Source organism: Pundamilia nyererei, unplaced genomic scaffold, assembly GCF_000239375.1.
Source record: "Pundamilia nyererei isolate P.nyererei 1_Seehausen unplaced genomic scaffold, PunNye1.0 scaffold00106, whole genome shotgun sequence".
Taxonomy (NCBI): Eukaryota; Metazoa; Chordata; class Actinopteri; order Cichliformes; family Cichlidae; genus Pundamilia; species Pundamilia nyererei.
This window is the reverse complement of record NW_005187507.1, coordinates 689312-716641: the sequence shown is the minus strand read 5'-3', so window position 1 is coordinate 716641 and position 27330 is coordinate 689312. Positions and strand designations below refer to the sequence as shown.

The window sequence follows — 27330 nt, the reverse complement described above, 5'->3', positions numbered from 1 at the left end:
AACAAATGAGTCATAATAAATATTACATAAACACACAAAAAACTAAACACTTAACTTATTTGGTTTGGGCAACATTTTGAGTAAAGTCGGTAATTACTGATCTGAAAAGCCAAACATCAGTGTGAATCTTACGTTTACTGTGTTTTTCTTCCCCTTAAATCTCCCAGAGAACACCATTCATCTAAAATGAGAGTCACCACCCCAAACTTTTTATTTAGCCTCCTCTTTCTAGCAAGAAACACAATCACGTGTGCACTCCTTTTGTTTTTCCTATAAATCAGTTCCTGTGTGTGCTTGTAAGCCATCCAAGCCTTTATATAGTGCAGAAAATTCCACAAAACAGCTTTAGTCACCCATGTTCTGTCTATTTTTTAGGAAAATCTTCTCACTAGTTCAACCTATAATCAAATAAAGAAGAATCAAGTCTTTATGAGCTGACATGCGATTGGCTGCTTTGGACTTGCTTTGCCTTTTTGCACTTTTATTTATTTAATAATTTTTTTTTGCTGGGAATCTACCAGCTCTACAAGTCTTCCATCTTTGTGTTTGTAATAGAACGGGAGCAATTTTGGTTCAGTCAGGATTGGACTCATAAGTCAAATGTAGACATTCATTCACAGTCACACACAGATGTCTTTACAGCAAACACGTACAAATAAAAATTCATTGTGACTGTAAATGTAAATTCACTCATTAGTGATTCTTCTACTTAACAAAGATAACTGTGCAATTTTTTTTAACTTTTCTGAAGCAAACCAGGACTAGTACAAGTATCAGGAGCTCGTCTTAGGCGCCGTTTTCTTATTCAGCCACGTGTAGAGAAGATTTTCAAGATTTAGTTTTCCCTCTTTTCACCTCAGGAGAAGGAAGAAGTGCAGGACTCTGCTCCACCTTTTCTCTGGTGTGGAGTGCAGTAATGAGGTCTTAAGGCCTCCGCCGGGATGCCTCCTGTCTGTAGGGGCTCCTTACGTACTCCGCCCCAAAGTCCAACTTAAGGTTCCAGCCCCCATTAATGCTACTTCCATTGCAAAGTGCAAGCAGTTAATATCTCTCTGCCCCTCCCTCCCATTTGAGTAATTTGGAAACCAACGCAACAGCAAAATCAAAAACACAAATGGATTGCTATTGTTGTGATGTTAAAAAAAAAGGGACAGTCATTGTCCAAAAAGCAACAGGAAGGGAGAGGGCAGGAAGAGAGCGAGTGCATTTGTGTGTTCAGTCCATCCTCATAAAATAGGGATTCTTCCTTGTAATGTCCATATGCCACCAGTCAGCATTTGGAAAAGCTGTTATACCTCCCTGGGGGGGAGAAAGGATAACATTAATACACACATACCTTTCAGGAAAAGTACCTAAAACAAAATTTAGGAGCATTTCCTCACTTCCTTCTTTGAGATCAAAAACACTCCTGTATGTATAATAAATATGCAGCTGAAAACAGAAGGGCACAAGGAGCCTGGCTCTGTGAGACTATCAGTATCCACCCACAATACATGTATAACATTAAGTTTCTTCTCAAACTATCAGATTATTTCTTATATAATAGAAGTAATGACTTACGATGCTGTCAGTGTGGAGTTCAGGACAAGAGTGGTGCGTATCCTGTACAGCTGAGCCAGCGTCAGCTTCTTGTGTTGGCCTGGAGATTTTCTCTTTTTGGGCGATGCCTCCCCTGAGTTACCGGCCGCTGCTGACTTGGCTTTCTTATCTAAGCAGGCAGAAGGAGTCACTTCCCCATCTGAGCTGTTGCTCTGAGAATCGTTATCCTCACATTGTCCATCGGGCGCCCCGTGGCCATGCCTGGCTTCCGCCCTCCTCAGGGTGGCACTGAGTTTGTCAGAGGGCAAGCTAATGCTCAAGCAATCGTCAGACTGGTCGAGGTCAGTGGAAAATAACTCCTTGTTTTCCACTGACGAGTTCTGGTCCAGCTCGGACATGCTCTTACTGTGCGACAGCTTTGACGTGTCCATGTCTCCGCACAGCGATTGGTCCTGCGTCTCAGAGCTGAGGGAGTGTGTGTGGGAGATGGGGTGGTTACCGTGAAAGTGTTGCAGGAGGTTGTCTTCGGAGCGGGATAGAGCCAGAGAGGACAACCCCAGGAGGCAATGGAGTCGGGGGTGTACATGAGGCCGCCGCCGAGGTTTAGAGGACTGGACAACTGACACCTGAGACCCTAATGAAGCATCCTCCTCTTCTTCTTCTTCCTCTTCTTCATCCACTTCTTCTAATTCTGTCTCTTCGTGCTCTGGCTCCTGACTCTCCCTGTCTCCCTCTTCCTCCTCAGTCTCCTCGCCTTCACTTTGGCCAGGCTGTGGCTGCAGTTCTCTTAGGAGGGATTCAGGGGAGAGGGTACCGTAGGCGCTGTCCATGGAAAGAGAGCGGCACTGGGGGTCCAGGTCCTCACTGTCTGGTCCCGTGCCCTGATTGTGCTCAGTGTAGATGGCGGAGTGGACTCTGAGTGGACTTGACGACTTCTGACCCACAGACCTGTCAGAAAGGGAACCCACAGCGCTATCCAAGTCTTTATTAGCGCTTTCCTGGAGGTTCATGTTGGAAGCAGGAATTGCTGAGTGCTCGCCGGGCTCATCGACATCCATCACTGATAGGGTCTCAGTGGAACCGTCTGATTGACTGAAAGGAGAGTTTTGGTTGAATGTTAGACTTAAAAAGCTCACCAGAAAGAGAGTTCTATTTGTGTTACAAAAGTGCAGCAGATTTTATTCTTTACACTTCAGTACCTTGAGTTTTGCTGATCCTTGTGACTCAGCAAAGGGGAACTTGTAGTGGAGTTGCTGCTCTCATCTTCCTCCTCCTCTTCTCCATCCCCCATACATCTCTTCTGACTGTCCTGCTGGCGGAGGAACTCCTCAGTGCGAAGCCTTTGGAGCTGGTTCTAAATTGAAAAGCACCATTTACATTAAATATGTAAATGACTGTAAAAATTAGTGCTTCTAAAGTAAAAAAAAAAAAAAAAAAACACATAAAAATCTCATATCTGGATGCTGTCCGATATTTTTTCTATAATAAAACATTGCTATCCTACCTGGACATTGCAGATTGCATCTATCCAACTTCGCCCCTGGGTGGCGCTGTTGGCTTGGAAAGTGTATGCTGCCACTGCACTCTTGAATTCATTGAGGTAGATGAGGATGAAAGAGCCTGTAGGAGACATAAAACATGAAAAATTTAGTACTCTGTGGATTGAAAAGTCCCCTATATAATTAAATAGCTTCTCAAAAGGTGAGAATTTCCTGGATTTTCTGCTTTATTAAAACAAAAAATATATATTATTCAGGAGTTAAAGTCAGTATTTGAGCACTCACCTGGGTCTTTGAGTTCCTTACAGATGACGTTGTGAATAAGGAGAGGCTGACGGATAATTTTGACTTTCTCCACTCTTTTCACCGGCTTAGTAATTAGCAGCAGGTCGGTGAACAGAAAACAATAGACCTCCATCTGTGGGGACAGTAAACTCATTTCAGTTATGGTAACTCTTGTAATGTTTTACACATCTGCAGTTTTTGTGAGATTTTACGTAACCGCAAAGGAAACATGAGAATCCACGTGTAATCTGAATATAAAGATAAGAGCTCATCGTGTGTTTCCAAGCAGTCATGCGAGTCAATCTTACCCTACTGTCTTTGCCCTCCTTCATCCTCAGCGCGCCCTCGAGATGCAGCTGTCGAGTCTCTTCCGGAGATACATCTCTCATGGGAGCCATGAGGTCAAAGTGGTTGTACTCCTTGAGGATCTGAGGGGGAAAAGATAAAGGCATGAAGCAGAGTTTGACATGAAGTCTAATTTTAGGGCACTGGGGTATTGTAAAGTGTTTCTTACCTTCTCCACTTCTTCACTGCTCCCCTCTACAGCCTCATAGCAGTCTATACGGGCAGAGATGGTGGCGAGCTTCTGTTGTTCTTGACGCTGTCGCATCTGGGAGTCTACGCTGTTGATAAAGCCCTCTACTGTGGCAACCTTTAAGGATAAAACGATAACAAACGTACATTTGCATTCAGACCTCAGGCAGGGTGACAAGCAGTCAAAGCATATACTTTAGTGTAAATGAGAAAAACAGCACTTTCTAAATGTTTTCCAAGTTCTTACCATGCTGCTGACAATGTCACGGGTTGCTGGTTCATCTGTCTTCTTGAGAAGAATCTTCAGTAGGAGGGGGTATTTGGTCAGTCTCTGGTGAGGCTTTGCCAACATGTCGGCCAGCTTCAGACGGTTACACTGCTTATTGGTCTCTGCCCACTGAATTGAGTCAGACAAAAGCAGGAAGTCAGGCATCAGAAATGAGGAGAAAAGCCAAGGATGAGTTTTTGGGCATAGAGAGCATCTGGGATTATCGTAATGGTAAGAGAAACCTTACCGTGACGTAGGTCCTGAAGAGCTCATTGTCCCTGAGAAGCGTGCGCATGTACTCCATGCAACCCTCCTCCTCCATGCAATAACGGATGTAGGGCTTGAACATGGTGCCAAACTGAACACACACACAGAAACAAAGACATGCGTCATATTTACTTCTGTCATCAGGAAAACAAAGACGTACTAGCTGCTAATTCACGTTTCTTATCCTATTTATGCTTAAAAATTGTGGAACAGCAAGGTTTTATGTTTACTGGCATCCAGTGCAGTGTACCTTTAACCCAACTAATCAGGTGAATTGATAAAACACCTAAACCTTTATATGAGTCATAGTTACATAATCAGTCACTTATATATTGAACATGTAGTTACATGGTAATTACATTACTTATTAAATATAAAACCCTGGATTTTTTGACTTTGGAAAGATGCACTCAATGCTTTAAACCAAGATAAAGTTTCTATACTATTTAAATTAACTAGATGTCTTTCTTTTTTGTTGTCTGGGGGTGCATGCAGGGTTTGGATTCTCTTTTGTTGCATCTGTGGAGTCTGAAACTAACCGTTCTGAAACCATGGTGAAGGTCAGTGGGGTCGAGCAGAGCCCGGGCTTGCCTAGCCTTCTTCAGGGCAGGCAGCATGACCTGGGTCCAAAGGGAGGTGTGGAGGCGGACGATCTCCTGAATATTGCTGAACAACTTGGCGGGCTCCACCTCCGTCAGCAGGCCGCTCTCCTGCAGGTTCAGCAGCCCACACAGGAACAACTGCAAGAAGGGAGACATAAAAAGAGCGTAAGCCCTGAATATTACGACAGTAATCTGATGTAAGGCACTGCAGTTACGTCTAAACTTAAACTCCTTGTTTATTAGACAGCGATATAGGCCCCACACTTTGTCAATGTCTAATGAAAAAGAGCTTCATTGTATGTCTTATCTTTTACACTACATAACCCTCTTCATCTTACACAGTATGCAATTTATATATGCGTGAACAGACAACAAAAGCATTCTTTGCACTTACATCAGTGATGACTCGGAGTTTCTTTATGTAGGTAGCCTCTGTGTGCAGCAGCTCCCATATTGCTTCCTGCTGGTGGAACTGGCGTCTTGTCAGTGTCTGCGCACACACAGATTTTATTCATAAACATACACAATATTTATACGTTCCTCTCAACTGTTACAATATTAGCGTAAACTTCCTTTAGATTAGACCTTTTAATCGCACCTCATTCCCATGTCAGAGTTTGGAGTGCAACGATTACATCAGACATTTAAGCTAAATACTAAAACTCCCCAACAATATTTCCTCAGAAACTGTTTACATATACAAACAAGTAAGAAATGAAAGGACTTAAAGGACAGTTCCAAGAACTTTTAGTTATTAATAAATGAACAATTAACTAAATGTTCACTTTCAAAACCAATCAAGTTACTGATTGCTTAGAATAAGGATAAGTGGTACAACATGGTGTGAGCCTAACAAACCATTTTTCCGCTTTACTCTTTAATTAAACGCATCTTTATTATTTCTGCATACTTCCTTATGATTTCATGCTATAATGTAAATTGTATCCATACGTCAGTCGCGACGGTTGCTTATTGTCTTAAAAATTCCACAGGAAATCTGTCACCCAACGCAACAAAAACAACAGTTGTTTCCTTGTGATGTTCTCATATTTTTCCACCGTAACTCACATCACCAACATTATTGTGTTTCAGCAATCAAGACAGTAATGTGTTCGGTGTAACTAACCATCAGAAGTACATTTACAGTATGAAAGACAGCGTATGTGTTGAGCAATAACCGCTAGCCCTGCTGATTGATCGTGGACTCGTTAACTCGTTACCATGTGCAACAACTCGGCGACGGCATGAGATGTGCGGCACAGAAATTCAGTTCCTTGTGGTAACATAACAGCGAAGTGCATTATAACCAGTATTTCAGGAAAAGAGGCATCAGGTTGAGTGTAAGAATGATAGATATAAGGAAGTAAGAATTGTGCACACACCAGAAACCAGCATGCATGCAAGTAATGTCATGAATGAGAAAATTGTAATGCCAAACCATTCGTGGTTCAGCATTACACCACTGGAAGTTACAAATATCTGCATTGATTCTAGTAGGAAACTGATTTTTTTCCATTATGTCTGCGCATACACGACAAGACAAAAGTGGGTGTGTTTGTGTGGTTTGCTTATCTGCACTGTACCTCTGAGTTGTCCAGTAGCGTTTGCCAGCTGTCCTCTAGGGATAGGTCGATCTCCTCCTCCTCCTCCCAGGAGTCCTGGTGGAAGGAGAGCTGTCGTGGCACCTTTGGCAATCCAAACAATGAGTAGGTCTGGAGTTTGCTCTGGAGCTGCTCCAGTCGATCCACCTCCTGCGATCAGATAAAAAACAATTTCAAAAACAGATGTGACTATTTTGAACAGAAACATGAAGAGACGCAAAAGTAACTGTCCATTTGTGTGACTGTTTATTGTTACATTCAAACTGTAAGTAGAGAGGGGTCTGTGTATTATAAGCATACACAATCCCGTCTTTGCTGGCGCCTAGGCTGCTATTCAGGTCTTTGTTCAAGCTGGCAGGCCTTATGTAGTTATGAAAATGAGCTCCGTGCATTGAGACCATCTTAACAATAGGAGACGGGGAGTGGGGTGAGTGCTACAAAACAGTGGAAAGAAACGGAGCGGGAGGATTGTGCTTCTTGAAAACAGTCAACAAAAAGTCAGAAATGTATGGGGGGGGGGAAAAAGATCCAAAGTTAGGACTTCTCGCTAAAGTTTGGTGTGAAAGCAGCTCAATGTTGTTTAACCCTACAATATGGAGGATGCCAAAGGTCCAGACCCAGGTGCAGGATCTCTGGCCCTGAGGGGATTTAAGGGGAACAAATAAATTGAAAAGGGATGGGCCCAGCAATGACAGGTGACTGACAGAAACTGTCTCCATTTGACATCTGCCACTGTTAAGGATGTGACCTCAGGGGATGAAATACAATGGAAGGCATGTTTGTGTGTGGGCGCGTGCCTGTCCTTCATTAGAATCAAAGTTGATTATCATTTTCAAAAACCTCTGATCCAGAAAGAGAAGCCTTTGCTTAGGTTAACCTTGCGAGAGCTGAAAGGCAGACGGCGTTCCTTTTAAACAGAGCCAGGTTTACGCCTTCCCTATTTTCCATTCCTTATGATAAACTTGTTTATCAGCCATGTGATAAAAAGTTAAAAGTAGCAAATTTCCAGCAAAGATGGTGTTTTAAAAATCAAGATAAGAGTGGATAAAACTGAGTGCTAACAGAAGGCTTTTCCTCTACCTACTCATTTCCAGAGCTGCTGGGTGGAAAGTATGTGAGCCAACAAGTCAGGAGAACTTTGAAAGGAAATGACTTCACCAGGGCTCAAGGGGGATATGGCCTTCTGACCCCCTCCCACTGCTACTTGCTACTGTTCTGTTTGTTTTTTTAATGTTTTCTTAATCTCAGACATCGTCTGGGCAACAAGCCTGCCTCCTACAGCCCTTCATAGCCAAAAGAAAGTGCAGCACTTTCACTTGGAACAAGATTGCACTCGCTTCTGTGATCATGTGATCGCAACCCTGTCGGCATTACCTTGCCAAAAGACCCCGCTCCAGCGTTGGAACTGAAGAAGCCACTGAAGCGGCTGGCAGCACGGTTCTTCCAGCTGTCGGGCCCAGCCCCTACAGCAGGTAGAGAGCCACCGATCTGTCCCAGAGCATCTGGGGTTGGGATATTCGCCTCACCCAGAAACTCTGTTATGTTCTTCCTCCGTCGGGCCTGACCCTGCGAGACAGAGAGAACAGACAAAAATCAGTTACATGATAGACCGTAATAGGGGGGAAAACAGAAAATGAAAGGGAAAAAAAAGATCCAATGAGTGAATGAGGGGAATTATAACTGTTTCCAGCCAGACGCATCGAAAGAGACAATGACGAAATGATAGGACAAACAGGAAATCTGAAAGGGGAATTCTGAGCCAGGGATGACATCAACAGGACCGTTAAAACTATCCAAATGCCTGGACACAAACAGGAGAGGGAAGGACTGCCACTTCCTCGCTGTGTATGTTCACTGCATCACAAGGAGCAGGCGGGAGGTTGTTCCAAAAGAACAGACGGCCGAGTCTGGCCATTGTTCCGTGTCCATTGTTACCCTGTCAGCAGGCCCTGGCGCGCGCCCTCGCTCATGCAATCTCTGTACACTTTACGAGCAGCAGCAAAGCAAACAAACAGGGCCCACCTCAGTATCTGAGGAAGCAGTTGTTTTTGTCGTCGGAGTGTCAATGCTGAAGAATCTGCTGGTCAGGAGTCAGCAAGAGGCAGGACATCGACACCCCGCGACACTTCAAACACAGCAAAAGGAACTCACATTCCTGGACACTGACACCATTTCTGAAACTCGCCGTCCATTCCAGTGAAATTCTTTTACTCATCACCCCCCCAGAAACACAAACAAGCCTACACAAACACAATGTGGTAAAAACACCAAGCTGCTGCACTGATGGATATCACAGATGCACTTTCCAATTCTTCTGGTCCAAAAGTGTCAGACTCGTGAAATTTCACAAAATAGTAAACAGCCAGATTTAATTCATCACAGCCTAAAGTTTACTATTACAAATAACTGACATATAATTTGAGGACTATCAAATTTTAAAATGTACCACGGATTAAAGCAAACTAAGACTGCACTTGACTTTTACTTTAGGGGAAACTGCAGGAACAAGAAGACTAGATAAAAAGCCTTGATTACTTGTAAAATGTAAACGGTTTTCAAGATAAAGTAATGATAACTGCCTGTCACCATAAACGTTTCTAGCATGTATATGTTACGCAATGGAATGTAAACTGAAGCTAAAAAATGAAAAACTCTGGCTGAAATGTTGCATTGTGAAGACTCATTTCAGGAGGGCCTTAATGGTACCACTTAACTACAATGAAGGTGCATAAGTGTCCTATACAGGGTTGCATAATGAGTAAGTAAAGCTAAATTTTCAAGGGGCTTTTAGTCCTTTCATCTTTCAGGAGTTATTACCAAAGAGAGCAGTGACCTAACTGCAGAGTGACATCTTGGCTTTAAAACAAAAACTAAAGTGAAAGAGGGGAAAGGGACAAATTTGGAGGCGCTTTAGTTGAAAGGGAAACGAGCATGGAGCCATTTAGGGACTTTTTGTTGGTCCAACTGGTCAAGGACACAGGTGGTAGGAAGTGCCGAGTCCCCATGGTCAAACAGGGAAAATCTGAACCCTGTGCTACTGAGAGCGCACGACTGGTCAAACTGAAACCTGATTCATTTGTCTGACTTTGCTGTACGAGGCAATCAACGAACAGGGTTTTATACATTTAAAGGAGGCTGTAATAATGGCAAAGAAAAGCAGCTAAAGTATTTCTACATATCAGATGGCATACATGAAGGAAACTTTGGATCAGAAATGAACACCGTGAACAGTTTAAAAAACTGGTTTTTAAGAAAACACCTTTCATAAAGCCTCAAGGCCAGGAAGTTGTAATTATAACCACCAAGGGATAAATGCCATCAGCAGTTTCCCACCATATTAACAGTGCTCACCATTGAAGCCAGCGGCATGTCAAAAGTAACAAAAACCATCCTAATCCTTCAATTGGATTCATGGATCGCAGCCCATTCTGGAGCCAGCTGCTGCTCTCTGTCAACCTCTCGCCTCCTCTCTTTCCACTTCCACTGTGAAACACACATCCACGTCGTCCTCGCTGTTCAGTTCAGCCGATGCAAAGTCAGTCAAAGAAGTCGAGTGACAGCTACAACACTCCCACGTTATTTCATCATCAGAACTTGAACTTCAATAAGTCTGCAAACGCCTATTCCAGCTGACAGGATCCGGGTTACCCGCCGCGTCCTGCAGAGTCCGATCGCAGCTTCTCTTTGAGCCGGGACGTATCTGTGTCCTGCCCTGCTGTTCCGACAGTCAGCGGTGAACCTACTCACTGAGGCGCCCAGCCTGCTTGCATTTCACACACGCACTGGCCAGAAGTCATAGCAACCAGGAGGATCCTGCCTCATTGTGTTGGGCAGGAAAGAGGAGGCACCAGAGGAGGCTGATCTGAATATTAGGAGGTGGAGCTTTTGCGGCAGCTTTCAGGGAGCTCCCTGGTTTGAACAAGCATCCTGGTACTTGTGGTGATGCCAAATGGTCTTTAGTCTCAACAGGCTGCTCTGAAGTACAAATAAACTATCAACTCCCTGCTTGTGAATCAGGCACACTTTGGTTTTCTTCCCTCCCCCAAAGGATTCACCCCCCGATTAGCCCTGCTTGTAGTGCAAGCAAATTGCAGTTTAGATACTTCTTTTTCTCCTCTTATTTGGACGCAAAGCCATTATTCTTTGCCATCTTTAATCGCTGTTTTGCTTTAGAGATCCTTAAACAATGCCAGGCAACGGAGTCAAAACAAGGAAAGAAATTCCCCAATAATGACAAAAAGGGAAATCCCCTTTGTTTACTTGCTTGTTTCAGCACATTCAAAATGCTGTTTATGCCAAGCAGATAAGCTCGAGCGGGCGCACAGTTTCTCAAAAAGAAAAGGCTCAGAACTTTCTAGATAAAGTAGATTACGAGAGAATTAAGTCCAGAGATTGTTGGGGTTGTGTGAGTTTACATTAGCTATTTTTTTGTCAGTATCTCAGGATATTTGGGTTTTGGGCTGAAGATCAAACAAAAGTTGTAATTGGCACTTTGGCATACTGAATAAATCTAATCAGATTATTATAATTAGCATAACAATAGATCTTGACTACAAGAACTATACAACAGTTGGTAACAACTCTAAACATTACAGTCAAAGAAATTATATTTATCTTAGTAATTACACTGCCCATTAGTCCTTCAGTCAGACCAAATATAGATGAGTCACAATAATAAAACCAACTAACATAGGTCTTCTTGTTACAACGCCTGCAACACAATGTTTTTTCTGGATTACTTTGAATCCTGGCACACACAATGGTTTGATGACACTCCCCAACAAGCACAGCTACACACCCTGCCATACTGCAAAACCTGGTGCTGGTTTGGTTCCCAAACTCTACAGACCCCAGCCATAACCTGCTACCAATAGGACTCAAAGGATCCAATAGCACCATCCTGGTACCAGACAACACAGACATATTCTATGATCCTATGTTTTGGTGGCATAATGAGGACCTGGTGGCAAACATTAAGCCGCTCAACTCATTTCTGCCCAACTAATTATGTTTACAAGCTTTTCCTCGGGCCTACTGTGTAAACCTGACCTGAGCGGTCTCTGTTATAAAGCAACACAATTTGGGAACAGACTTGTTCAGCAGGTCTAGTTGGGGCCAGTCAGGTTAATGATATCAAGCACCGAGCTTGCCCACACAGCCTTATCTTATCACTGTAGTTTGTAGCATCAACCTTGGCCTGTAAAGAAGAACAATCATAAAATGGGAAGGGATTGTATTGAAGTAAGTGGTGACAAAGAGAAAAGTAGTGCCCCCCCCATTACTCACTGTGCCCCTGCAACTACCTTTATGCAACTGATAACAACTTCCCTTGATCAGGAAAGTTGATTAACGATGGGAAAAAGTGTGCACACTGACCTTCCTCAAAGCTTGAATACACACCAGCTTAAGCAGTAAAACACACATAACGTGTGCTTAACCAGGAAATTAAAGCTGAGAGAAACTCCACGTTAGTCAACACACATGTGCCAAATATTTGCCATTTTTTAAAAAAGCAATCATTTGATTAAAAAAATGACTCGATTATTTGTTCACTGCAGCTAAAAAACAAAAACATAATTTTTTTAGACAAAGAAAAGCAGTAAAAATACTCATATCTTCCACTGCACTTTGACCAATCAACAGGCCTCTCACCTGACTCTCAGTTAATGTTGGTGTCGGTGGTTCAGGAATCTCAGTGTCCACATTCAGTAGGTCCCAGCTGCGCCAGGATGTAAGACGGACAAATCGAACCATTTTCCACAGGAAAAAAAATTAAATTAAATAAATAAGACCCCCGATTTGGGGGGAAAAAAGGGTCCAGAGTAATCAGAAAAGCAGAGGCACTTCCAGTAAATTTAGGAATTCATTTCCAGGAAAGCACAGTCCTGACAACAGTGCAAGCGGAGAGAAGCATCACACTTTCTTCTCTTGCATAAGTCTCACTCTGTCTGCCTAAGCCTTCAGGTACTGTGTACTGAAGACCAAAGGTCACACAATCACAATCATAAAGGTGTGTGTCTGCTCTGCAGAAATCTCCTCCTCCAGGCATTAGGGGAAGTCCTTTGTCTTTCCAGCACACGAACACGCCTCCTCACCCTTCTCAGGTTTTGGCACCTCCCACACTATATGGGGGGGAATTCATAATGGACTCTTAACAGCTAACATAATTACTGTAATTCTACAAAAGACATGAATCATCTAAAGTATTCACACAGAAAAATGAGCTAGTTTCAGCAGCTAATAGATCTAATAGGTCCAGATACACCATTACTGGGACTTTTTACAAATAATCTTAAGAAGCCACAAATGCTAACGATTAGTCTGAAACGTACTGATAGCTAAAATAGCCAATTTCCACTGGAGAATGACTAAAGATAATTTTTTTTATCAGTGAATCTATCAATCGCTTCCTTGATTATTCACCTAACAAAATATCAGCGTCCTTATTGCGCACTAATAGGTCAAAAGGCAAAGCCATTGAAAAATCCTCAGATTAAAGGAACTTAAATTTTAATATATTTGGCTGATCTGCCAGGAAAAATAATTTTACTAGAATTAATCAACTAATTCATTATCCAGAGAGGAATTACAACTCAAATCTACAGTAAGATGTCAGTTTTTTAATAAGATATAAAGATATATAGTGATTAGTGATCTATTAGCTAGAGCTGATGTCACGAATGAAATGGCACCGTGTGCACGCAAGAGATCAAAGTCTAACATTCATACTTATCAGGTCAATCAGAGGCACTTCTCACCCTATTTTTTCAAACAAAGCGCTCATGTTTCTGTTCAGTTCTTAAGATCAATCCAGCAGTAATGACCCTGCGTGACCGCTGCTGATTGAAGCATTGTCATTCAGAATGATTTCTTTGTTAGATCGAAGCTGCCCAGTTTGCAAACTATCATACAGGTCAGACAGTGAAAGACGAGTCCTTGGTGTGATAGTCTGAAACACAAGAGCACCACATTAACATCCACAGCTGTGTAACACGGGGACTGAAACACACTGTATGACCTGATTTAAAAGGAAATAAATAAAGACAATTGCTCCTGTCAGTTTCTCTTGCATTTCAAAACAAACGAGAGCACACTGAGGGCACTGTATGAGTGGATTCCTGCAACACGAATACAGTAACAAAAAACACTCTAAAGGTGACTAAAATGCGTAAAAATAAAAGGAGACATAACATTACTCCCAACTCTGTGTCATCAGCTGACAATTAGTCTGTCTACATTATCAAGTTTCTCAAGTCCTGAAGGCTTTTTTTGGCCTTTTGTTAGCTACAGCAATTCCAGAGTATTTTCCCAGCAACCCGTCTGTTATGAAACAACATTATCAACTGTGGCGGCATGGCGAATACCAGACTGTTACTCTTACAACCTTAAGACAAAGCTGGGAGTTTCTGTTCCTTTTGGAATTACTGTAACTACTAACTGTAAGTGAGCCAAACCTACGACACAAGATTTCCTTTCTTTATTTCCTTCTATCAGATAATAAAGCAACAAATCGTTTCACTCGAGAGGCTACAAAGCAATCTTCAAGAGTGGATATGAAACGTGAGGGTCACCAGCCCTATTAAATAAAAAATATCCTGTTTGAAATTAACAGATCAGATCAAGGTAATAGTCTCCACACACTCAATATAAAACTGTCACAATATCTAAAGTCAGCAAACACAACATGAGGCAGTGTAGTGGTTTACACTTTCGTCTAACAAGCCCCTGGTTTGATCCCAGGAGGAGACGCAAATCCCTACAAACCAAAAATCTGACAAGTTAAACAACTCTCTGGGGCGAGCCCTTGTGAATAAGAGAGCTGCTTTCTCGAAACTCAAAGCCTCTGATGATTAAAAACTGAGAACAGAAATGTAGTATGAGACAACGTGTGTCCAGCACATACAAGTATTAGTATTAATATTAATAAAATAAAGTATTTCAATGTGTTAATTACATTTTTTTTCTGCAAAACTATGGTAGAAATGCAATTTTTGTATGCCATAATGGATGCACAAAGGATATCTTTGAAATCCAAACTAGGATGCTGGTTTATATTTTGGATCGCTGCATCAATCATTTTCTTTTCTTAATAATTAGTCATCAGGCTGTGATGTGTTAAAGAATTATACAAAGAATTATAAAGCTCTAAAAACGTTGCTTTACACAGTTTTTTCCCAATAGTGTCAGCCTTGCAGACTATGATAATTGCAGCTGTGGCTGCAAGCACAGAAGCCCGACACATCAGCTGTTCAAATATTATGTTTATGGAGCTCAGCCACTCAGGAGAGAGTTAAAGGACGCATTGCCTTAAAGGGAGAGGAGATAAATCGACTTAAGACAGTGAATAAACTGAGCTGCTCCAAAGCGCACTACACAATAAATCAGGATTATTTTGATCTGTGAATCGTGTAAAACTACTCTAATAGAAGCTGGTAACAAAAACACGTAGCTGGTCATGAGCATAACAGGTTTCAAAACATCAAGTTTCACCAAAAATATTTACAAAGAGAAGCTAAACGTGTCAAATCTTAAATGAAAAGTGCTCGGATGTGGGACTGGTACATAAATTTCACGAGAAGCTCAGTGCCAGCTTTTTCTCCAGCTTTTTCTTCTGTGTCACAAAAGGATTACCAAATGTTTTTCCTAACGTGAGGGCAGAGTGCATTATGGGAGGCCAGAGCCCTAAAACACATATGGAGGATCCATTACCCAACACCAGCTCCCTTTGAAAGCTAACACAATCCAACTGCAAACTGTAAACCGAACCCCGACACTGGATTTGCGACCTCTTGATAAAAGAATAGTGTTTAAAGTTGAAAGATTTTTGAATTCTTTTATTCAGCCTGAATCACACCCAGTCAGAGGAGCAAGGCAAACTACCAGAGGTCAGCCGCTTCTGTGTTGTATTTACAGTTCTATGGCAACAAATGGACTTTATATTACAACGGTGAGAGCACTAATCAGAGTTATCATCATCAATCATGTTTTTCTGACAGTGACAAGGTCCTGGAACATGGCTGCCTTATCTTTATGAGAGCTGTAAAAGTGAAAGATCTCAGGTTCTGTTGTAGGGAAAAGGGAAAACAAGCTTGTGACTCTGACTTTGCATCTCGAAGCTTCTGTTTAACAGTGAGAGAAACATTTAAACATTTAAGTTTTCTTTTTGCTCAATTTTGATATCAATCTGGGCACTAACCCTTGGGATTAATAAGGTCACCTTACCAAATAAATGGAGAAGGGTCTCAGCTTCCAGAGATTTGAACTTAATAAAATTATGTAACTACAGTTGATCAACAAAAAAACCAAACAAACAACCCTTATAAACACAAATGAATTAGCTGGACCTCAGGTCTTCTGCAGGTCAGAAGGCACCCTTAATCAAAGGGGATGTGGTGCAAAAGGTACAAAGGGAGAAATAACTGGCAAATGGTGCAATTAAGTGCATCGCAGAGGTTGCATACAGGGCTATATGGAAACTATCAGCAGGGCTGGATTGCATCTTTCATAATCAGCATCATAAAACAATCATTCTCAATCACGAAAGCTATTTCTAGCCTATCACAAAAGTGCCAGGAACCATAATATAGGAACCATGTGATAATAAACATGAAACGCCTCATTTAGACAAAAGGGTTAATTCTGTCGAGAAGGGACAGGGTTTGGCCACAAGCTGATGTCGTTCCACACTCAGATATGCGTGCGTTGAACAGTTAGTGCCAAAACTGCTATCACAGAGACACAAAGAGGCTCCTCAGTGCTCAAACAAAGTTCCAAGCTACAGCTGACATAAAATACGGGCCACTAACCAAAGTGAATCACAGGGTTTCTTCCCTTTCTTCTAAATCATTAAACTGGCTTCCCATTTCCAGAAAATAGAACTCGTGATGCCGTGTCAGAACTGTTAGGAAAGATGAGGAAATGCTGACCACTCTGTTGCATCATTGTGTTTTAGCATTTGGGAAATGAGGAAACCAGTTCATGCAAATCTGAAACTGATTTCTCAGCATTCCTGCTAAATATAAGATTTCAGTTTCTCAGCAGGCTGGCGTCAGCTTCGCCATATTGTTCCTTTGATAATGCATCGAATGGCATCATTGTGGTTTTGCCAGGTCTAAAAACGTCTGAACAACATTTTTCTCAGAACTGTATATATTACAATTTTCAGCATCAGTGTTACCGTTACACGTGTGCAGGTGATACAGTGATAAACCCCCATATCAACACAACTAGATGGCCATCCACCTTCACCACCTTTGCTCTTTAGCCCACAGGTCGTGGCGCCCGTGATTTCTAAAAACCTCGGTCTATTTTACACCAGCTTGGACCCAGATAAGATGATCTTGTTTATACACTTTTTTTCTCTGCATAGTGAAGTCTGAACTGTGAACTCTAGGTACACCAAGAATTTGTGTTCACTGACAATGCTTTTCAGATGTGCTTCTGACGCCATTCAGGGATTTCCATTACAGACTCAGGTCTGTTTTTAATTTGAAAGTTCTGCCCAAGGGGCTGAAGGTCAGAGTCATTCAGGGTCAGTTTTCATTTTTGTCCCTCATGTGAAAGGTTTTCCTTTTGGTACCTATTATAAAATTTAAATAAAGAAATTCCCATATAGTCATGCCGATTAAAAAAAACAAACTTTTTCTAAAGTTTCTAAACACTTTTTCCACTACTCAAGAGGAGTGTCTTAACATTTTGAGATAAACTACTGTGTCTTCTGGTAGAGCTATGCACTTTACTGCCACCATGAGGACTGCACTGGGGTTGTCACTCTCATTACTCTTTCAAATTCAGCGTAAATAAGGCCGACGAGCATGAGCCAGCACTGTGGGTACTGAAGCTCAGTAGTAAGAGTCCTGTAAAGAACGCAAAATATTCCACTGTGCAACAGGTCAGACTGTATGACTAAAACTGGGTTCCTGAGCAACCTCCAGTGTTTATTTCACAGCTTGATGACTCGTCTTCATGACTTACCTTCACAGATTACCCATAAAATGCTTTAACCAAGCCTCTACCCGTTCTGCTGCCCAAGGCAACAATGACATCTGCTCACAGCGCGTATACGAACACACACAATCAAACTCGACGTGCCGACTTGCCTCTGGGATGATTAGCAACCAATGTTTGACGCAACTTAAATGACATCTGACAAAGCAAAACTGACTGAACTTGAGAAAACTACAAATGTAAACTACAGTACAAGTAGTATGTGACAAATCTTACTACACTGGTTCAGGATACGGGGTTACTCTCAACCAGTACACAAAGACATGCTACTAGACTGGAAAGTGATGACCAGATTATGGGAAAACTTGAATATCTGCTTATAACAAACAAGCAAACACGACAATACAAGTCACCACTCATACTATGTTGTTCAGAACATCAGTCAAAGCAATGTTATGGAGAGACTGCTTATAATAAGTTTTTTTTTTCTAAATAGCATCATCTAGAAAATCTTATTTAATTGTGTTATTTTCACTTTTAAGAGCAAATCAAGGCAGCGCAACCAGATACTGCACCAGATGATGCCGATTACAGTTTCAGTCATACAGACATATACAGAAATATCTGATCAGCCAATCACATGGCAGCAACTCAACGCACAAAAACAAGTGCAACTTTTCTGAAAATTCCTTGTTGATGCCAGAGGCCAGCAGGATGACCAAACTGAGCTGATCAAGTATTGAGAGTAAATCAAATAACCGCTCATTACAAGAAAGGTAAGTAAGTAAGTAAAATTTATTTATATAGCGCTTTTCACAGATTAAAAAAAAAAAAAAAAAATCACTAAGTGCTTTAGAACACAGGAAATGGAAATATAAAACAATATAACAGTAAATAAAACAGCAAATAAAACTATATAAAACTATAAAAACAGCATAAGAGGAAATTAATCAAATGCTTTTCTTCAGCTGTTTTTTAAAAGAATCAATGGAGTCCGTGCAGTGAAGAGACAGTGGAAGAGAATTCCACAACCGCGGTGCCGCAGTCTGAAAGGCCCGATCACCACGAGTTTTAACACGAGTGGGCGGTACCACCAGCAGTCTCTGATCTAATGACCTTAAAGCCCGAGAAGATGAATGTGGTTTCAGCAGGTCAGATAAATATTGAGGAGCTTGACCATGTAGGGCCCTAAAGGTTAGAACTAAAATTTAACAGTGAAGGGAGGCCAAAACTTGAGTGATATGAGATCTTCTCTTTGGTCGTAAGCACCGGGAATCTTCCCACATCCAAGAAGCTAATCTTCGGTACCTTCTCAGTCGCACCTGGACACCGGCCCTGGTTCCCCTACTTCTTCTTTTCTTCGTGTTAAATCCCACCGATATGTACGGTAACATGCACTCAGGTGAGGAACACACAAAGGTTGGAGGGAAAAATTTTCTGTAACTGTCCCAGCTGTCAAAGTAGCTCTCCATTGAATCTTTGATATACAACAGTGTGCCCCGATCATAAGTATTGGTGGCAGAGACAAAATGAAAACACAGGACGTTAAAAGTAATATTGCAAGTGACAATAGCGGCCAGTATAAAACTATATCAGCGAGCTGTACTAGCGGCACAAGCGGCAAAGCCAAACACAGGCGCCATCTTGCTTCAACCACTCCCCGAGGTGCGAGTGAAGCTGAATCAGCTTCAGTCCGCACCAGGTGCCACTCCCGTCAGCTAAGAACAGGATAGTGAGGCAAAAATTCACACAGGCTCACCAAAGTGGCACAGTTTGGTACCAATTGAAATACTACCTGATCATTGTTGCTGATCATGTCCATCCCTTTATGACCACAGTGCATCCATTCTGCTGATGGCTGCTTCCAACATTGTAACACAACATGTCGCAAAACTCAAATCATGTGAAACTACTACACTAGCAAAGTGTACCTAATAAAGTAGCCAGTGTGTATATCTTAATATACTTATAATTTTCAGACTATTGGACAGACAAAATAGGCCGCTGACCTCTCACCCAAATAACCTTTTTTGTTTTAAAAATGTCATTCGTGACCGTCACATCCACTCAAGGCATTCCCACATTTTTAAGCAGCGTCTGCATGCAATCACAGTTTAACACAACTCAGCTCTTTATGGGATTTGGGGACCTTTACTCTTCTCTGCAGAAGCTCCAGACAGAACGTGTTGGTACTTGTCTTTTAAGAACAAGACCCTTAATTGATGATCAGTCAGCTCTAAATTCAGAACAAGACAAGCTTTCCAAACAGAGACATGGAGCTAAGCTAATTTGCAACAGACAGTTGTTTCACGTGGCAAAAATCTGTGGTTGCAATTAGAAATAATAGCCTGACTTTGCCTGAAATGAAAAGCCCATTGTTTCAAAAAATCCAAAAGGTTCAGGGAGAAAAATCTGCTACTGTTATTGTGAAGTATATCGAAAGTTTGGGACATGTCACAACATTGCACGGGTGGGTGTTTAGTGAGCAGCGTCGCTATCTGATTACATTATATTGCGTTCTGGGAAGCTGTTAGGAACATTTTTCATGATTTTTTACAGACTAAACAGTGTTTCAAGCAATAATCAAAAACATTTCACAGATTAAGGGAGGATTAGATACAGTGCCAGTGCTAAAGCCTGACTAATGTCTATTTGTGCTAAAAATCAAAGTTTGCATGCTGAAAACTGTTTCGAGAGCTACAGCGAGCACATTATTTGCCACAACTTGAACCCGATGACCGTCTGCACCATTTCCAAGCTGCGTGTTTGGCAGCCAAGTGGATCGGGATCCTGCAAGCCTCTATTGGCCTTTTAGCATCACTCATCAGTAACAAAACAGGCGCTTCCTGGTGCTGCAGGAAGAGCTGAAGTATAGCAGAGAGAGTTCCTGAATGACTCATCATCATGTGAGATTCAAAGGTTCAGTCGGCAGTACGACGCGGCATGCACATGCATGCGTGTGTGCTCATAGATGCACGAAGAGCTGGCAGAAGATTTGAGTCTGGCAGAAGGCTCAAATAGATGCCCAAGATTCTGCAGTGCCGATAACGCTAATGGAAGACAATGAGGTCATAATGAGATCATGATGAGATACTAGGAGGAGGAGCCCATGGACAACAGAAACAGGTGATATGGAAAATGATAAAGCTTGTGGCGCAAAAACAAAACCAAAAAAAGGATGAAGGGCGTGTCTATGTGCAAAGTGTTGTTCACAGAGGTGGTGTTCGAATCTAATCGTTTTCAAAAATTAACCCGTTTGTCCCAAACGTAACTCACCAACAGATCAATGCTTTCGCGGCGTCCGAGAGATCCATGCTCCACCTTCTCACTGCCTGGCGCGAGGATGTAGGGGCTCTGGACTCCAGGCGGCTTCATGTTGGGCAGGCTGAGAGACCGCAAGTCCTTCACGCCCTGCTCCACCTTCAGCTCATCGCCTGGCCGAGCTACACACACACAAAAAAAAAAAAAAAAAAAAAAAGGTCAAGCTGTGTGGAAGAAATACTGGAAAAGTCTTAAGTCATTATTTATCTTTTATAGCAGAAAAAATGCCAAAGAGTTTTCTCCTCAAACTGACTTTTGTTCTGAGTTTGGACTTTTTTTGAACTCCGACCAGCACCCAACAGAATGGGGTGTGATGGTTTTTCTTACATTTTTACAGCCTCTTAAAAACACAGTAGACGGGTTAATACAAATCAAATGTTGGGCTTAAATTAAACCTGCAGTGGTGTGTTTTTGGGTCACTTTGGGGCAGTGGAAACTTCTCACCTTTCAGGTAAATATCTTAGAAATCATGCAACAAAAACAAATATCCCTGGTGAAAGTGCTCAATTAAAGAGAAAACCTAAAACTAGTTCTAACTAAATTCATGTTAAAGCTCAGGAGAGACCGTGATTTAACTTCAAGTGTTTACAGGACCAGAACAGACTAGAGCAGAACAACATAGATTCTCAGACTTCATGCGACCGAACAGCTGTGAACTGTTTACCTTTGACCTCTGTATATTTTTGAGACTGTATGTAACTCCAGTCTGTGGTCAAGAGGTGAGAGAGTGGGAGGGGATAATTTCAAAGAAGAGCAATTACTCGTGGTACTGGATCTCATTATGAGCGGCTCTAATGGGCCTTTCATCTAAAAGCGAAACAGCGGAGAAGGAGCCATTTCACCCAGTTTCCACCCTGGAAAAAATTAGGGAAAGTCTAAAGACTCATATCGCTGTTTAGTCAGTGAAATTAGTGAGAATTTTCATGAGACTTTTGGAACAAGATTGAACAGATCAGTGACACAGTTTCCACGTGTAGTTTTAATCACTAGTATATTACAAAAGACGCAGTCCACTCCTTTTTCCTGCTTGTCAGAAACACGGGTGTGAGAGGAAACTGGCCAGCCTCATTCGTCTCGATTAACCATTGTTAAAGAGGCACAGAGGTAAGAACAGTGCAACGTCTAAAATGCTGCTGCCGAGGACGAGACTGCTCGGTTTCTAGGAAAAACAACAAAAGCTCCACTTTTCCTGTGGGCCATTTCATTGTGCTATTGAAATTGATTTAAAGAGGTTTCTTACAGTCTTTTTTTTGTCCAGCAACTGAATAACTGACCAAAAAAATATCCTAAACAAGCTGCGGACCTGCAGTTATGTCAGCTATTTTAAAGAAAAGGGGAAATAATTTGATTTGTTGTTGATGAGATTTGCATGATCTTTATTTGTTTTACCGAATCTCATGCGATCAGCTCATGAATTTGAGACAAAATTCAATAGTCATTTACAGGTGAAGGGCTGCAAAATGCATCAAAAGAATGCATTTTCTGCAATTAAAGGGGAGACATTTGGCAACATTTGACTTTGTTCTGCTTATTATTGGGTTATTACAAAAAATAAATCAACCTGGGACAAAATTTTTACTGATTAGGATTTTAAAAGTATTGTACACGATGGATTTTGGTTGCTTCAGTCATATCACAGTGAAATAAAGCTTCTGTGTCTTTATGGGGAAACGTATACTCAGGATTCGTGTGAGGGGGTCACAGGAAATATGATGTGGAAAAATTACAGTATTGCTCTTTTGGCCTCTGTCGTGCTGATGATTAGTGGGTTTTTGTAGAGGATCTTCAAAATGAATCTGATAATTGAATACCATATTCTTCACTGCTCTTCCTGAACCTTCATCTGCCCTTAAACTCGCTCTGTGTTCAGGCCAGTTTCTCTTTGTAATAAAACACAGCCATAAATTTTAGTCTTGCATATCTAAAAAGATTTCATTGCTGAGAAGTTGTTTCATCTTCTGCAACAGTCGACAGCGATAAATCAGCCACAAGCGCTATTTGTACGAATCGTGACTCATAATTTGACATCACTTAAGTACTTGTTTGGTTTTACCTTTCACTTTGAGGTAGTGTCCTCCAAAACGGTAGGCCTCGAAGTTGAGGGACAGTGGCGTGTTAGACTGATCGAGGAACAAGTCCACCCGGGACAACTCAATGCCATTCCTTTCAAACACAGGACCTAGAACCTCTCTGGTAAGACGTGACGAAGAGAAATAAAATGTAACTATCATATAAACTGTTTTTAAAAACTTTTTAATTCAGTTTTTAACACAATGCTCACCGCAGTGTCTTCTTTTTCATAGCAGGTACAATTTCTGTTTTTATGTCCACATTGAGGTCAAACTTGAGGCTGAAGCACTCCTTACTGGGGTCCTGCAGGAAGAACAGAGGGACTGTGAGTTTACACAGGTGGGACGGGCTGTCCGGCTGTATGCAGGCTCTCAGCAGAGCCACAGGGGGGCTCCTTCATACTACACTGCCTGGCTCAGACAAAGAACAGCCTAGAAGGTGCTGTCACGCCATATCTTGGTACAGAGAAAAATGGCAGCTGCTGTATTTAACAACTCTTTGTCTATATCATATAATCTTCCTGGATTCCTTCCAAGAACACAGCATGTGTTAAAGTGTTTGCATAACATCTTACATCAGTGTGTCGTCTCCGTGGTTTCTTTTTCACCAGCTTCATCCCCACTGTTTTACGCTCCCTGCAAAACAGTCAAACACATCATCACCCCTAACATGAAGCAGCACTTCAAAAAAGCCCAACATATGAGAAAGTGCCGTCTTCATCTGTCTGCATCACAAATTTTAATGAGATCTGACAGGCGACATGCTTCATGGCTCCAATTTATCCTATAGCATGCAGGGAATAAGAGAGGAAAAGAGGCAAGCAGGAGGAAAACTGGAACACTGGTATGACATAACAGAGGGTTACTGACCCACGGTCACTGCTCCCTTCATCCTCTTCCTCCAGGTCCGAGGGGGGGCTGGTCCGTGGGGGACAGGAGCGTGTGGATACGTTCCGAGCCAGGATGGAGGCTAAAGGTTAACAAATCACAGCAGTCATTCTCTGTGCTGTTTCACAACTAAGTTAACCTTTATTGTAACAAATTTTAATTTGCATTGTTAATAAACGGATAAGTGGTAGTTAATTCAACTTTTCTTAAAAGTTATTTACTGCAAAAGAATGAAAAGATCATTTTTCTGGTTTGTACAGGACTGTCTGGATGATTATTGTAAAATTCTGCACTCAGTCTATGTAAATGGTAACAGTTTTTACTTCAGATATAGAACAAAAACATAGCATCCTTCGACAAACAAGGAAGTTCAGTGACAGTTACCTGCAGTTCCTGCATTTCCACTACATCGTGGTTTCTTTTTGCAAAGACATATAAAACCAAACGAAACAAATCCCTACACTATAGATCACATAAATCACTGTTGTAACTTATTCATTCTTCCATTCACAGCATGTGTTAAAAACAATACAGATTCTCTTTTATATGGGCACGTTGTTCGGCCTTACATTTAAGGATGCATCCCTACAAATGTCCATTCAGTTCAATTTTATTTATATAGTGCCAAATCAGAACAACAGCTGCCTCAAGGTGCTTTGTACTGGGGTTGCACAGTTTCTACAAAATAACTGACTGGAACTTTGCTGGCACGATTGAAGCCAAAACTGTCTGCATAGAGTGGAAGACAAATTTTTACTTCAATAAAAGTAACAACGCTCACTCAAATTACAAAATGTGCAAATGTGGAATTTCGTGACAAACGCACGTTGAGCTGTGCAAGAGGAAAATGATTTACACGATCTGCCTTATTTAGACAATAACAACAACTCTGAGTCCTTGACATTTACGCAGCGATGGCCTGCAGCGTCATCCTGCAGCGTCATCCTGCTCAGGGAGGGATACCAAATAAAGAAATCATGCAAGTCTACCTTGAGGTTGCAAGTCAAATCGGGGGTGCCGGTCAAAGTGCATGTTGTCTGAATTCTCTGAATGGCAGCGTGAGTCACATGACTCACACAGGTGGAGGGGGCTTTTGCTATTCAGGTCTTGACAGTCTGGGTGGTGACAAACCTAAACACAGAAAGCAAAAGAGGGGGAAAAGAGAAAGTCAGAACAAAATAACTGCCAAGGACATAAAGTGTCTGCATTAAAATACAAAAACAATTTAAATGACTCAGTCAAAGTAAAAAGGGCAAAACAGTCACACACACTTGGAATAAACAGCTCCCTGCCTGACTATTGTTTCAGTTACAATTAAAATGACCACAGAAGCTGTTGTGGGCATTCCTGCGGTTTGGTGACTCCCACCTTCCCACCATCTGTCCCTCAGCGGCATGACAACTAATTGAGTTAAAGTCAGTTTTACAGCACGTGTGCTGACATAGGACCAGCTTGCCCTGACCTAATCCTTACTGTTATCCCCAGAGGTGAAGCAACAAAACTGACCGCAGGTCAGCAACCGCAACACTTCCAGGCCAGAGAGCTCAAGAAGCTCCATAGCTGATGCAACATGCAGCAGAAGGCTGCAGGATTAAAGGATCTCCTGGCCCAGATATATACACCCACCCCATGTCAACAATGGGCGGCGAAGCGCTGGGGGAGCTCTCCGTGTACACCTCCTCACTCCACCCTGTGTCCCTCTCACCATCACCCACACCCGGCTCAGGAAGCGTGAATGTATGGGGAGATACAATGGAAGTCCCGCTAATGTACTTCCTGTCATTGTTTCCATGTACTCATGAGGAGCAGTGTGTCTGTGCAAGTGTGTGTAAATATGTGTGTATGTGCACAGCAGTGATTTGAGCACAAGCTAGACAGACTAGCTGATATGTAAACAACTATAGAAGGCAAGCGGTAGATGCCATACCCATTACATGAGCCTATTTTAGGCAATAATATGCACAAAAACAATACATCAATAAAGAAAGGAGTTTAAGAGGACAAAATAGACTCAGATTTAAGTACAATGTTCCCAGGCTTGGCGCTGTACCCTTACATTGTGCAGATGGGACCTGAACTCTTTGAAAGTTGGCTCCATATCCAGATCAGTGGACACTGAAGACCCCAGTAAACATTCAACGTGCCCCCTCTTTGGTCTGCTAATTCACAGTGCAGCCCTGTCAACCCACACTGACAAGCTGCCTTATTAATCCCCTCCTCTCAATGTCTAGCCAGATATAATCGCAGATTTTAAGGAGCAGATCGCAGAGCTGCAGGAGGACAGAAAGGGGGGAGGAAGGGAGTGAGCGGTAGGGTTAAGGAAGGGTGAGGAGTCCCGGTGAAGATATAAAGGCGAGGCAGGAAGGAAAAATAAAAAAGGTCCATCCAGAAGCTTTTCAGAAGTACAAAGCCCCCTAATCTTGCAGCCTAATTGGTGCCTGTGCTCTGTCAAAGCCATCTGACGGTCCTGCAGAGATTAAACAGCCCCATAAGCCAGGGTCTTCTTCTCATTTTCCTCTCCCCAGCTCTGTCGTTTCTGTCCTCTGCCACCACCAGCATAGACTCCTCCCTTCCTCCGATGCACTCATGGTCACTGTACCCAGACACAGCTTCAACCAGAGAAGATTTAAATAGAGACTACAGCGAGAAAAAGAGCAGTGAAGTTAATGAGAGAATGGCCTTTTGTACTGTAGTGAACAGACATGAGATTAAACAGCAATTCCAGTTAATTACAACTTGATTTTTATAGTTTGGGTTGTCATATTGCAGATAGTCAAGCAGGTGTGTTGCTAAAGTTACAGACAGAAATGATGGTCGTACCCATGAATAAAAGATTTCAGATCTAAAAACGCAGACATGGGTGCTGATATTCATATTAAAAGTCATCACATGAGCACTATTCAGTGATAAACATCGTGTAAATGGACCGACCTAGTTAGCAAATAGCCGTATCTGCAAGCATTGCTCACTTTGTGGTGACTGTGGTAAAGGAGGACTAAAAGAACAGGCAGAATCTGGGTTAGAACATTTCTCAATAACCACAGTCGATGACGTTCTGTAACTTGCAGGTACAGATAACTGCTGTGTCTCACATCTGACTCACTGACCTCACCTCACCACTCAACAGCTAGAAATAAGTGATAGAAAGTTGTTAAAACATCACATGCTTATGCTTCTCTGAAGTGAATGTCAGTGCACACACACGTGCGCATTTTTGAACAGCAGCGTCAAATATCTCATCACACAGAGATGCTAAGTTCTCCATGAAGTGTGGAGACGCAAAGAGAACCACACCAGAGAAATACAAGCAAATCAGAAGCCATATTTAGACAATAAGATAGGTAGGCCCTCCACGCTATCAAGTCAGGGCGTTCACATTCCTGCAGGAACTAAAGCAGCTGGAAAAAAAAAAAAAATCGGATGCTTTAGCCAAGATAAATGGTCCATCATAGGATGAACTAATGCCTCTCCTGGTGAACCAAAAAGAACCAACTGTTTAAAAAGTCAAAT

At 42.0% G+C, this 27330-nt stretch overlaps 1 protein-coding gene across 4 annotated transcripts in view; it reads right to left on the bottom strand.

Annotated features, from left to right (window-relative positions):
- The window catches only part of plekhg5b (pleckstrin homology domain containing, family G (with RhoGef domain) member 5b), a 79473-nt gene continuing 52143 nt past the window's right edge, over positions 1–27330 (bottom strand). For 3 of the 4 annotated variants that reach the window (XM_005740958.2, XM_005740959.1, XM_005740960.1), the window contains 19 exons: positions 24810–24951; positions 23803–23902; positions 23508–23568; positions 23145–23236; positions 22917–23053; positions 20819–20985; positions 7970–8161; positions 6578–6745; positions 5389–5484; positions 4932–5132; positions 4373–4483; positions 4105–4254; positions 3838–3975; positions 3632–3751; positions 3324–3456; positions 3044–3159; positions 2739–2893; positions 1561–2631; positions 1–1299 (listed from right to left, as the gene is read on the bottom strand). In XM_005740958.2, coding sequence (XP_005741015.1) covers positions 1290–1299; positions 1561–2631; positions 2739–2893; positions 3044–3159; positions 3324–3456; positions 3632–3751; positions 3838–3975; positions 4105–4254; positions 4373–4483; positions 4932–5132; positions 5389–5484; positions 6578–6745; positions 7970–8161; positions 20819–20985; positions 22917–23053; positions 23145–23236; positions 23508–23568; positions 23803–23902; positions 24810–24951 — 3360 coding nt within the window. In that variant the 3' untranslated portion in view covers positions 1–1289. Of the gene's footprint in view, positions 1300–1556; positions 2632–2738; positions 2894–3043; positions 3160–3323; positions 3457–3631; positions 3752–3837; positions 3976–4104; positions 4255–4372; positions 4484–4931; positions 5133–5388; positions 5485–6577; positions 6746–7969; positions 8162–20818; positions 20986–22916; positions 23054–23144; positions 23237–23507; positions 23569–23802; positions 23903–24809; positions 24952–27330 lie in introns of those variants that run through there. The other variant, XM_013912902.1, reaches the window with a different exon arrangement.